Source organism: Oryza sativa, chromosome 3 (assembly GCF_034140825.1).
Source record: "Oryza sativa Japonica Group chromosome 3, ASM3414082v1".
NCBI lineage: Eukaryota > Viridiplantae > Streptophyta > Magnoliopsida > Poales > Poaceae > Oryza > Oryza sativa.
In genome coordinates this window covers 11,002,371-11,013,428 of record NC_089037.1, presented here as the reverse complement: position 1 = coordinate 11,013,428, position 11,058 = coordinate 11,002,371, and the positions used below count along the sequence as shown (strand labels likewise).

Sequence of the window (11,058 nt, the reverse complement as noted above, 5' to 3'; positions counted from 1 at the left end):
CGGAGGTCGGAGGAGGAGGGAGCTGAGGTTTCCGGGGCGGGGGTCGAGAGGGTAGTGTACGGAGGCGAGGGACACGGCGAGGATCTGGTCGAGGTAGCGCAGTGTGAAGGAAAGCGCGATGAGGCGGAGGGCGCCGGCGAAGAGCGGCGCGGCGGATAGCGGGAGGAGGCGGCGCCGGCGGGGTCTCATCCGATTGGAAACAGATTGGGAAGGGGGAGGGGGTAGGAATACGTGGCGTCGGCAGTATTAGGTAGAGAGAGAAACCCTTTCCATCCTTTGTCTCTTAGCCCCGAAGGAGAGAGAAAAATCAGAAAAAAAAAACCCTCCGCGTGTGGGGGAAGCAGAGCTCCGGACGCTGGCGCCGCTCGCGCCACCGCACCCGCACCGCCATGGCGTCGTCCTCGTCCAAGGCCTCCGATTCCTCTTCCCAACGCCCCAAGGTGCGCGCCCTCGCCTCAGTCTCGACTCCCCGCGCCCGATTCCCCACTCCGATCTCCTTCCCCAATCTGATCGGCCTCGCTGTGCAGCGGCCGGATCAAGGGCCGTCGGGCAAGGACGCGGCCGGCCTCGTCGCGCTGCACGGGAAGCTGGCGCAGCTGAAGCGTCAGGTCCAATCCACCCGCCTCGCCGCGATCAAGGCAAGCGCCCGCCCGCCGATCACGCATCTCTACAGTTTCAGCTCGCAGGGGGAAGTGTGAGTAGTCGGTTGGATTTTGCTCAATCTGGCGTGGATTGGTTTGGTTTGTGGTTTTTGAGCAGGAGAGGGTGGAGGCGAACAGGAAGGCGCTGCAGGTGCACACGTGCGCTCTGTTCGACGTCGCCGCGGCGGCGGAGGTGGCGTCGCGGGGCGCCGAGGGCGGCAACGCGCTGTCGCGGGGCGCGGCGGAGGGGCACCGCAGGTTCGTGGGGTGGGACTCGGCGAGCGGGCCGGGGGAGAGGGAGTTGGTGCATGTGCAGGAGGAGAATCTGGTCGCCGGGACGCTCGTGCTCTCGAGCTCTGGTGGTAGCGGCGCCTCGCATAGGACCGTCGTGCAGCTTGTGAAGCTGCCTGTGGTCGACAAGATTCCGCCCTACACCACGTGGATCTTCCTGGACAAGTATAATGCTTCTACACGCTCATTGTTCCAATCAGATCACTTGTCGCTAGGTTCTTGAACTTGCAGTTTAAGTTTTACAAGAGTTCAGGAGAAGTTGGTATATTGCCATGTAATACTTCTTAAATAAAAAGTAGGGTATGCCATGTAATGCACCTAGATATGATATTGTGGAAAATATACTACTCAAAATTCACTTATGATGCATGAAGCAAAATTGAACTATTTACCCATACAAGCCATAGAAACCAGACAACATTTTCAGACAGATATTGCAAACTTGGGACTAGTAGAAATATTTGGAATATAAGTGTTAGCTCAAACATTACACTCAGGTAGTGGTGTTCATGTGTTTTTATGTTTGCTGATGAGCGAGAGCACTAGTTTGTGTTAGGATGATGGTCAGTTTGAAAAGATTCAGCTACTTGAACGATGTGTCATGCTACTTATCTTCAGTTTATTTGCTTGATTAATTCCAAAGTGGTATTTATTTTCTCATATACGTGCTGCATTGGTGTAACAAAGAATACTTGATCCCTGTTGTATTCGATATTTTACTCTGGTTTAAACAACACAGCGCAGAAACCAAAGAATGGCCGATGATCAGTCAGTTGGTAGGAGGAGAATTTACTACGACCCAATTGTCAATGAGGCTCTGATCTGCAGTGAAAGTGACGATGATGTTCCAGAGCCAGAGGAAGAGAAACATGTTTTCACAGAAGGAGAAGATCAGCTAATATGGTAAAAACCTGGACATTCAAGAATTCTCTCTTTTTTTTTCATTGAATATGCTGTGATTTTTCCCAATCATGATATCTTTCTGTTGCATTTTCTTTTCAATAAAATGATTCAGATCTAAGTTAAACATGGAAGAAGGCCCAGAGCCATGAACTTACATTAACATAACAAACCATCCGTGCAAAGTTAGTTGCGCTGTGCAGTTGTTTTACTCAGTCTGCATGATTAATCCACCTGTTTTCTACCTTAAGGATCGTGCATACTCTAAGAGCTTCCAACCTTCATGTACCCTGTTAATTCTGAAATGTAGGTGGAAGGTAATGTGTTGTATTAAATCATCTTTTTAGGATGGATCAACGGATGCCATTTTAATTTAACCAATGCATTATTGGTGAAATACTGGCTGGTTTGACTTTACACTTCCAGTTGTGACAATAATCTGTAACCCAAGGGCACCCTTCTTTTATTTACCTTTTACACAATATAATCAGAATAACAATTTCTATTATAAATTATACTGGTAAAAATCGGTAATCATCCCAATACTATCCGCTACCTTCAGAATAAATAAACATTTTTATATGTAAATTTATGTCTATCTGATCTTGCTTAACTATACAGGAAAGCTACTCAAGATCATGGGTTAAGTCGAGAGGTTTTAAATGTCCTCTGCCAGTTTGTTGATGCAACTCCTTCAGAAATTGAGGTTGCCCATTTCTCTTTTATGAACATTTTAGTTCGTCATTACTATTTTTTTTAACTCTGCAGCTGTTTTTTATTATCCTACAATGTGATCATGACTCTTATTCCGATCAAAATACTAGGAAAGATCAGAAGTTCTTTTTGAGAAATATGAGAAGCAGTCTCAATCTTCTTACAAGACAGATTTGCAACTTTTTCTTGACAAGACCATGGATGTGGCTTTAGATTCTTTTGATAATCTCTTCTGTCGGAGATGTTTGGTATATTATACTTCTGGCATTCTGTTGCTTACAGTTCTTTTTTGAATTCCATGTTTTAAACCCCTTTGTTCAACTACATTCGCAAGGTCTGAATTACTTGTTGATATCTATTTATTCAGGTTTTTGATTGCCGTCTCCATGGGTGCTCCCAGAACTTGGTATTCCCTGTAAGTCATAAGTTATTTCCTGTTGGACTCTTGTAAAGTTTTGATCTTTCTACTTTGCTCATCCTATCAATGAATGGAGGCTGTTGTCCTGCCATTTGGTCCAAAGTGAAATTAAAAAAATACCGCTAACTACTAACCTTTTGCTTACCAGAGCGAGAAGCAACCATATGGTCATGAACTTGATGAAAACAAGAGACCGTGTGGCGATCAGTGCTACCTTCGAGTATGTGCCCCCTCAAGTTTTGCAGTTATATCAATTAATAAAGTTGTTTATGATTCCTGAATTTGCATAATTTGCCAGTCCCCCCCTGTGGGAATCTAAGTTTCACTGGTGTGGAATATTGAGATTGTATTAAAAAAACTTCGCCAAGATGTGTAGTTAATATAAGTTTTGCCATCCCAGCAGTGTTGTTCAAAGAAATTTCATAGCCTAGGCTTTGGTTAACCGGGTGTGAGCCTTGACCAGACCTACATATACTTCTACAATATTAAAGCAATAAATTAGGAGTATATTATTTTTCTAATGAAAAATCTAATTAACTTTATGTTGAAGATATACTATTAGATCTGTTGTCTTGCTTGTTGGACTTCAGGACCCAAAAGTAGACCCTCCATACAGTACATACACTGTTATGAACTATGGATCGTACAAGTGGCATCAGAGCTAACACCATGGCTTCTGTGGGAAGTACTTTTTAAACTATGGTCTCATTTTTCTCCTAAACTCCTTCACTCCCATTCGGCCATGCTATCTGATGTAACTTTTAGTCCGTATGCTTATCAACATTTTCATTGACCCTTTTAATGGGTTTGATTGATGCAACTTCTTTAGTTTATTTGTCTATTGAAGCGAGCCTATGAATTATTCTGAGAATTGCAGCAATTGCTGCATTGTTGCTAAGACTGATTTTGATTAAAAAATTCACAGAGGAGAGAAGTATATCAAGATACGTGCAATGATGACCGAAATGCTTGTACAACATATAATATGGATTCAAGATCTTCCTCACTCAAAGTTAGTGCTACCATATTGTCTGAATCAGAAGATTCAAACAGAGATGAAGATAACATCAAATCCACTTCTATTGTTGAAACCAGCAGATCAAAAATAACTAATTCTGAATATGCTGACAAAAGTGTGACACCACCTCCTGGAGATGCTTCTGAAACTGAAAATGTGTCCCCTGACATGCCCCTAAGAACTTTAGGCAGGCGTAAGATTTCAAAGCATGCCTCCAAGTCTAACGATCATTCACCTGATAAAAGGCAGAAGATATATAGCTCACCGTTTCCTTTTGCAATGAGTGTACTGAACAAGCAATCTGTTCCAGAAATTGGTGAGACATGTCCAGATTCCATAGAATCTGCAGTTGATCAACTTCCAAGTCTGGATGACCCTAACAAGAAAATTTCTACCAAAGATATGTGTGCTGGAAGCACAACTAACACTACTGAAAATACATTACGAGATAATAATAATAATTTGTTCATCTCCAACAAGGAGCACTCTATTTCTCATTGGAGTGCTTTAGAGAGAGATTTGTACTTGAAGGGAATTGAGATATTTGGGAAAAACAGGTAATTCTTTTATATTTCCCATGCTATTTGAAAATATTGTTTATTGAAAAACGTAATTTAATTTTAAGTTCATAATGGTATGCCACAGTTGTCTCATAGCTAGAAACCTATTGTCTGGCCTGAAGACCTGCATGGAAGTGGCCAGCTACATGTACAACAATGGTGCGGCAATGGCAAAGAGACCTCTATCTGGTAAATCCATTTTAGGTGACTTTGCAGAGGCTGAACAAGGTTACATGGTACGTATTGACTGGCCTCGTTAGGTTATGCTTTTATCCAGATCAAAGAAGTCAAAAGAATCTATAACTTTGGTAGTTATTTTTTTCTGAATGTTTTCAGCACGTCTGCATTATAGTGGCTGTATTTGGTTGTTGTTCATCCTCCTGATATTTAGTTCTGTAGTCGTTATATTATATTAAATTTCTTTCGGCACCCACAATAAAGATGGACATGGTTCTTTTTTTGGAAACAAGCGTATTGTTCCTAAAACTGGCTAGTGCTAGAATTGTAGGTTGTCTCATGTTTTCATATATTAGGTGGTTAGGGGAAATTATATTTTATTGTGAAGTATAGACAAATTCCACCGGTCCTATAGGTTTGCCTTCCTTTTTTGCTTCTAAGCACACCATCTATAACAATGTACAAAAAGGAGAAAAACTGACAATTCAATACTCCCTCCATCTACTTTTGATAGTCATATTTTCAAATCTGAAAAATTTATTTTTGATAGGCATATTTCAATCCAACAACATATCCTCTTAATGACTTTCTCGGATTTAATGCGTGACTCTCCATTCTTCCACACAAGATTGGCTACATGGGCATCGAGAAATGTAAATATTAATGAATCGCTTGTTTACGAGGAATGACTAGTAGCATGTTTCAATAGATGATAAGTAGAATTACTTATCCTTGGTCTGTGTGCCAAGATGAAATATGACTATCAAAAGTAGATGGAGGGAGTATTTCATAGTATTTACAGAAAACAAATTGATCTATGGCTAGTATATGAGTGCATGCCACCGTTTTCCATTTGAAATCAAGCCTGTTACTTGTTACTACTGTTTACAATCGAAAAACCAGTTTTCCTGCCTTGTGCCTTCACAGTTTAGTTAAGATAATCTCAGTGCTACTGCACAGTTAAAAGCCAAAACACAAACATATTTTGGCTTCATTTACAACTGCTATTTTTACTCCAGTAACCTAATTGTTGTCCCAGTTTCAATCATTATTGTTACTCCAGTGACACAATTATTTACTCATCTCTTTGCAGGAGCAAGATTTGGTGGCAAGGACAAGAATCTGTCGTCGTAAGGGCCGAGCTCGAAAGCTCAAATACACTTGGAAGTCTGCAGGGCATCCAACTGTAAGAAAAAGAATCGGTGATGGAAAGCAATGGTACACTCAGTATAACCCATGTGGGTGTCAGCAAATGTGTGGCAAAGATTGCGCCTGTGTGGAAAATGGAACTTGTTGCGAGAAGTACTGCGGGTATGTCAAGAAATTTTTTATTTTCCCTTTTTGTTGAGTAGAAATCTGATTTTTCCTTTACTTCTCTTATAGAAATACTTGTATGAACCTGTGTTGAGCTGTTTGATAAAGAAATCAAATTAAATACGGTGTCAATTCACTTGTGCATTTCTGTTTTATGATCATGTTAGTGTAAAGCAAAAGCTTGACGCTCACTTGTTTTAATTATTATCATCAACAGGTGCTCAAAGAGCTGCAAAAATAGGTTTAGAGGATGTCATTGCGCAAAAAGTCAATGCAGAAGCAGACAGTGCCCGTGTTTTGCTGCCAGTCGTGAATGTGATCCAGATGTTTGCAGAAACTGCTGGGTGAGGTAATCAGCATGTTGTGCACTTAAGGACCCTCTTGCCCTCGTATTCAAGGCAATACCCATGCTTTGGGATAGTCTTTTAACAGAAACTAACAAAAATATTGATTGGCTATCATGTGCTAATTTATTCAGATTTATTTTGTTTAATTAATTACACGTTACACGCATGGCGTTTATTCTCTTCAGCTGCGGAGATGGCTCACTAGGTGAGCCACTGGCAAGAGGTGATGGCTATCAGTGTGGAAACATGAAACTCCTCTTAAAACAACAACAACGTGTGAGAGCTCTAGTCTTGTATTGCTTGTTTATCTTTCCACATCATTGTGCTGTACTATCTTAACTGCGTTGTTTGTTGATCATGGATCAGATATTGCTTGGAAAATCTGATGTTGCGGGTTGGGGTGCATTCATTAAGGTTAGATCAATGAAAAAGCACCTTTGGATATGATGCATTTTGCATTTTGGCTAATTCCTTTTTTTTCTTTCTTTCTTGCAACATGTAGAACCCAGTAAATAGAAATGATTACCTTGGTGAATACACTGGCGAATTGATTTCTCATAGAGAAGCAGATAAGCGTGGCAAAATATATGATCGAGCAAATTCATCGTTCCTATTTGATTTAAATGAGCAGGTGTGAACTAGGTCTTCATTTCTGGCCAGTTGGAGTGTCCTGGGTTTGTTAAAAGTGAAACAGGTAACCTTTATTTGATGTGTTCTTGCAGTATGTACTGGATGCTTATCGCAAGGGGGATAAACTGAAGTTTGCAAATCACTCGTCGAATCCTAACTGCTATGCGAAGGTAATGACTTATTTTTACTGAATATTCATCATGCTCTGTTGCCTTTCTCGTTCTGATTCCGTCTGCCCGTCCAGGTTATGTTGGTGGCTGGCGATCATCGAGTTGGTATCTATGCAAAGGACCGCATTGAGGCTAGCGAGGAACTCTTTTATGATTACCGCTATGGACCTGACCAAGCCCCAGCTTGGGCTAGGAGACCGGAAGGGTCAAAAAAGGATGAAGCATCTGTCTCTCACCACCGAGCGCACAAAGTTGCTAGATAGTCCAACAGCAGCTCCAGATGATAATATCAACTGTAAATTATACCGTCATTGAAACACATAGTTCAATCCTAGTCCATTATACGGCCAATCGTTGGCATAATAAGCATATTCTATATTCCTTAGTTCCTTGGTAAATAAACTGAGATATCGAGTATGCGAATAAAAGAAAAATAAGGCACTGTAAGTTTATTTGTACAAAGTTTGGAATTTATGCTATGTATAGTTTTGCCTGTACTCTGACATTGATTCTACTCCCTCCGTCTCCATATTATAAGGAATTTTGGGTAACTACTAGAATATGTCACATCTACCCAAAATCCCTTATAATATGGGATATGTCACATCCACCCAAAATCCCTTATAATATGGATCCACCCAAAATCCCTTATAATATGGAACAGAGGGAGTACAATATTAGGCATATGAATCTTTATATTCTGAATGGGTGTATTTTATTTTCCAGCTATTATTGTATTCTTGTAGTTTATCTGATCAGTTCAGACCTTGAAAAATTGCATGCTCTTGCTGGTGAAAGCTAGTGGTGTGAAACGAATGCATCTGCTGGAGAAGAGATGCACTTGAGTAGGACCATGATTGCTCGCTCTTTTCACAATCAATGAATCAAATTACATAATTACAGATTGGAATGTCGAAACGACCCTGTTCTCAAAATTGTATATAGACCCTTTTGTTGTGAGGATACCAGATGGTAGAACAGCAGCTCATTCCATGTATCTAGCTTGTTACACCCTTTTGTTGTGAGGATACCAGATGGTAGAACAGCAGCTCATTCCATGTATCTGGCACTCCAGGAAGGCACCAGTGGCTGCAATCCTGAACGCTCGATGCTGTCAAACCTACCACTGCCTTCCTCCCATACACAGATGGATGCCCATCTATCCTGAGCCCAGATAGATTGGTAATGTTCAGAATTGTCACAGAAGTCTTCATTTGCTGTGCTACTTGCTCCAAGATCATGTTTATCTCAGGCACCGGCCTTACACGAGTGTCACTGAGAGGCAGTGTGCTCTCTCTGCAGTGTCCCCCTGAATTCCACTCCCCGCCGCTGAACTCATGGATAAGACAATAAGTTGCTATGTTACCGCATCAAGTTTCTAGTGCTACAATTGAACAGATGAGGAAGCAAACCTGAAATGCGACGGGGATGAGCTTCGGAAGAACACTCGAGTTTTCCTTGGATTGATGTAATGGTCGACCCATGATGCCCATGTGGTTAGTGCTTTAAGGTAAGCTGTGGAAGCATCGAGATGGGGATATACATGATCACCTTCTTGATAGTAGTTCACTCTGAAAATGAAATGCAGCTGTAAGAGGCTATCATTAAGCTGCTACATCTATATAATAACATGGCCTAAAAAAAATGTCAATAGCTGCATTTACCGATCAATTTGGTTGTACCACGGTAAGGGGTGAATGATTCATTATTGCCCCTATTTATAAACACTCACCCAGCTTTTGTTTTGTGATGCGACCACCAATGAGCAGTGTTGAACACAAGAACATCAGCACCTCTCCATTTTGACGAGGTGCGATCAACAGTATCGATCCATAGTGTCCTCGTGCGCTTTGAGCCAATTCTTGCTTTGCCTTCATGCACCAAGAAATGCGTCACATGGTACTCCACACTGCAATTGTAATCCTGCGGCAACCTTACCGAGATAAATATTGTGTACCGAATTCAAACACCGAACATATTCCAACAGTAGAAATTAGATCATACAAACCAAAAACTTGAAGTTGTAATCTCCTCTCTCCTTAGTAATCCTGCGGCCTCGAGCTTCATGAATCCTTGCAGGATCTGAGACTGCCCCTCTCAGCAAGCACATCATGGATTCCCACTGATTTCTGTTAATGGAGTCTCCGACAAACACTAGCCGTTTTCCTCGCAACATCTCAAGCATTTTCCTAGCATCAAACCTAAAATTTCATTGCATTCCAAAGTCAGCAAATGTTGAGCTCAATAACCTAAGCAATCGATAAACTGCACGAATGCACCGTAACGCAGCACCTCGGTATACTGCAATGAGTTGGCTGCCACCTCCACTTCCTGTAGCTTCCATCCATTCTTCCATTTGCTTCGCAGCTGAATCCTTCATCTATGAACGGGCAAGAATCACTCGTGTAAAGTGGATAGCTCTCATCGAACACCCACCTTCCATCATAGACATTGCATAGTGCCGCATCGCTTCTCGCCGCATCCACCTTGCTATCCACCGTTTCCTGAACCAGGTCAGTCTTTTGCTTGCTTGAACTGAGTGGAGCTGCTCCAGAGCTGTTCCTCACTGTCGAATGAGCTGAATGTTCCCCTTGATCCACTCGTTGAGAAGTATGTGCTCCTGCAGAGGAATTTCCACTTTCTCCCTGCAAGAATTCACCGTTCGACCCGAGGTCTGAATCTCCCATGGAGGAATCGACATCTTGCACAGACTTGGGTTTCTTCGGTTCCTCTGCTGGAGCGGCTGCTTCTTGCGAAGCGGATGCATTGCTAACAAGTAGGTTCGTCTCCATCGCCGAATCGGCAACTTCTTTGGTGGTATTCTCGCCTTCTGCGGAGTTGCCATCCCCACCTCCAGCAGGAGCTCCTTCCGCCCCCATGGCCGAACCGGAATCACCATTGGCAGGAGCTCCGCCGTTTTCGCTTCCCAGTGCCGCCTCTTTCACCTCCATTGCGGAACCCACGCCTCCCGCGGACGGAAAACCTCCGGCATCCGAGCGGCGGGCTGCTTCCCCCAAGCTCCCGCTCCTGCCCCTGCCCGGAAGAACATCCACCGCCGCGCCGCTCGTGGAGCGGCCCCCACCACCTGCAGCAAGAACCGGGCCCCGCGCAATGGCGGAGGCGTTCCCGGCGAGGGAGGAGGAGGCGACGAAGGGGAGGTGGAGCGGGCGGCCGAAGCGGAGGGCGAAGAGGGAGAAGAGGAAGGAGAAGAGGAGGGAGGAGGAGGCGAAGGAGAGGAGGATGAGGCCCTTGGGGCTCACGACGCCGTAGTGCGAGGTGGACGACGAGCCACTGCTCCTCTGCCTGTCCATTCCTGCGCGGCCTACGGCTACCGTAGCGGCGCCGCGGCGGACGGCGGCGGCGATGACGCCGAGCGAGCCGCGTAGGTGAGGTAATTAAGGCGGCAGCGAGGCGTGGCGAGGCAGGAGAGAATACGAAGCTGGCGTTAATAACAAGTTTAATACTAGTATAGTCAATTATTATCTCCAAATCATCTATAACTAATGTAATAGCTAATTTATACAATAGTTGTTTATTATACTAGTATTAATATCTGGTTTCACCTGACTATAGATCTGTAGCATGTTGCTCTTATCTCTTTTGTTTTATCTTTTTAAAATATGTTTATAGCTGGCTTAGAGCAGGTACAATAGCAGCTATTAGCCAGCTGTAAACATATTTTAATGAGATAAAGGATGAGAGAGAAGAGCAGCGGGCTACAAATCTGTAGCCAGTTGCAGCGCGAACTCTAAGATACAATGTGTATATGACAGGTGGAACATATATTAATAGTATAGTAAGCAACTATTGTATGAATTGACTATTAGATTGACTATAGATGAATTGGAGCTAGTAGTGGGCTACTATTAAACTTGCTC

General features: G+C 43.1%; 2 protein-coding genes across 3 annotated transcripts; one reads left to right on the top strand and one right to left on the bottom strand.

Annotated features, from left to right (window-relative positions):
- Nucleotides 1-278: 278 nt before the first annotated feature.
- LOC4332612 (histone-lysine N-methyltransferase EZ1-like) lies at nt 279-7,677 on the top strand. Of its 2 annotated transcripts, none has more exons than XM_015775487.3 (17): nt 279-440; nt 528-638; nt 760-1,097; nt 1,672-1,835; nt 2,454-2,538; nt 2,657-2,794; nt 2,914-2,961; nt 3,113-3,184; nt 3,890-4,539; nt 4,628-4,778; nt 5,813-6,030; nt 6,251-6,382; nt 6,566-6,656; nt 6,747-6,794; nt 6,883-7,011; nt 7,103-7,180; nt 7,255-7,677. In XM_015775487.3, exons 4-17 carry the CDS (start codon nt 1,687-1,689, stop codon nt 7,441-7,443), a joined length of 2,178 nt encoding a protein of 725 aa, XP_015630973.1. In that variant the 5' UTR covers nt 279-440; nt 528-638; nt 760-1,097; nt 1,672-1,686; the 3' UTR covers nt 7,444-7,677. The 2 variants fall into 2 exon arrangements, with proteins under 2 accessions (XP_015630973.1, NP_001404538.1); NM_001417609.1 differs by having other exon boundaries at nt 332-440; nt 1,677-1,835.
- A 344-nt stretch (nt 7,678-8,021) lies between these two features.
- On the bottom strand, nt 8,022-10,613 carry LOC4332611 (protein trichome birefringence-like 6). Its single transcript, XM_015775488.3, has 5 exons — nt 9,473-10,613; nt 9,189-9,381; nt 8,913-9,103; nt 8,593-8,751; nt 8,022-8,509 (listed from the first exon to the last, which is right to left on the bottom strand). The coding sequence occupies exons 1-5, from the start codon at nt 10,489-10,491 to the stop codon at nt 8,179-8,181; spliced, it is 1,893 nt and encodes a 630-aa protein (XP_015630974.1). The 5' UTR covers nt 10,492-10,613; the 3' UTR covers nt 8,022-8,178.
- Between the last annotated feature and the right edge of the window lie 445 nt (nt 10,614-11,058).

Bases quoted from the DNA above. Each gene is read 5' to 3' on its own strand.
- LOC4332611 (XM_015775488.3), bottom strand. From the start codon at position 10,491: ATGGACAGGCAGAGGAGCAGTGGCTCGTCGTCCACCTCGCACTACGGC. The intron at 8,752-8,912 runs GTGAGTGTTTAT...TTTCATTTTCAG, and splicing joins CATCACAAAACAAAAGCTGG to AGTGAACTACTATCAAGAAG. The intron at 8,510-8,592 runs GTTTGCTTCCTC...CCATGAGTTCAG, and splicing joins TCATCCCCGTCGCATTTCAG to CGGCGGGGAGTGGAATTCAG.
- LOC4332612 (NM_001417609.1), top strand. From the start codon at position 390: ATGGCGTCGTCCTCGTCCAAGGCCTCCGATTCCTCTTCCCAACGCCCC. The intron at 4,779-5,812 runs GTACGTATTGAC...ATCTCTTTGCAG, and splicing joins AGGCTGAACAAGGTTACATG to GAGCAAGATTTGGTGGCAAG. The intron at 7,181-7,254 runs GTAATGACTTAT...CTGCCCGTCCAG, and splicing joins ATCCTAACTGCTATGCGAAG to GTTATGTTGGTGGCTGGCGA.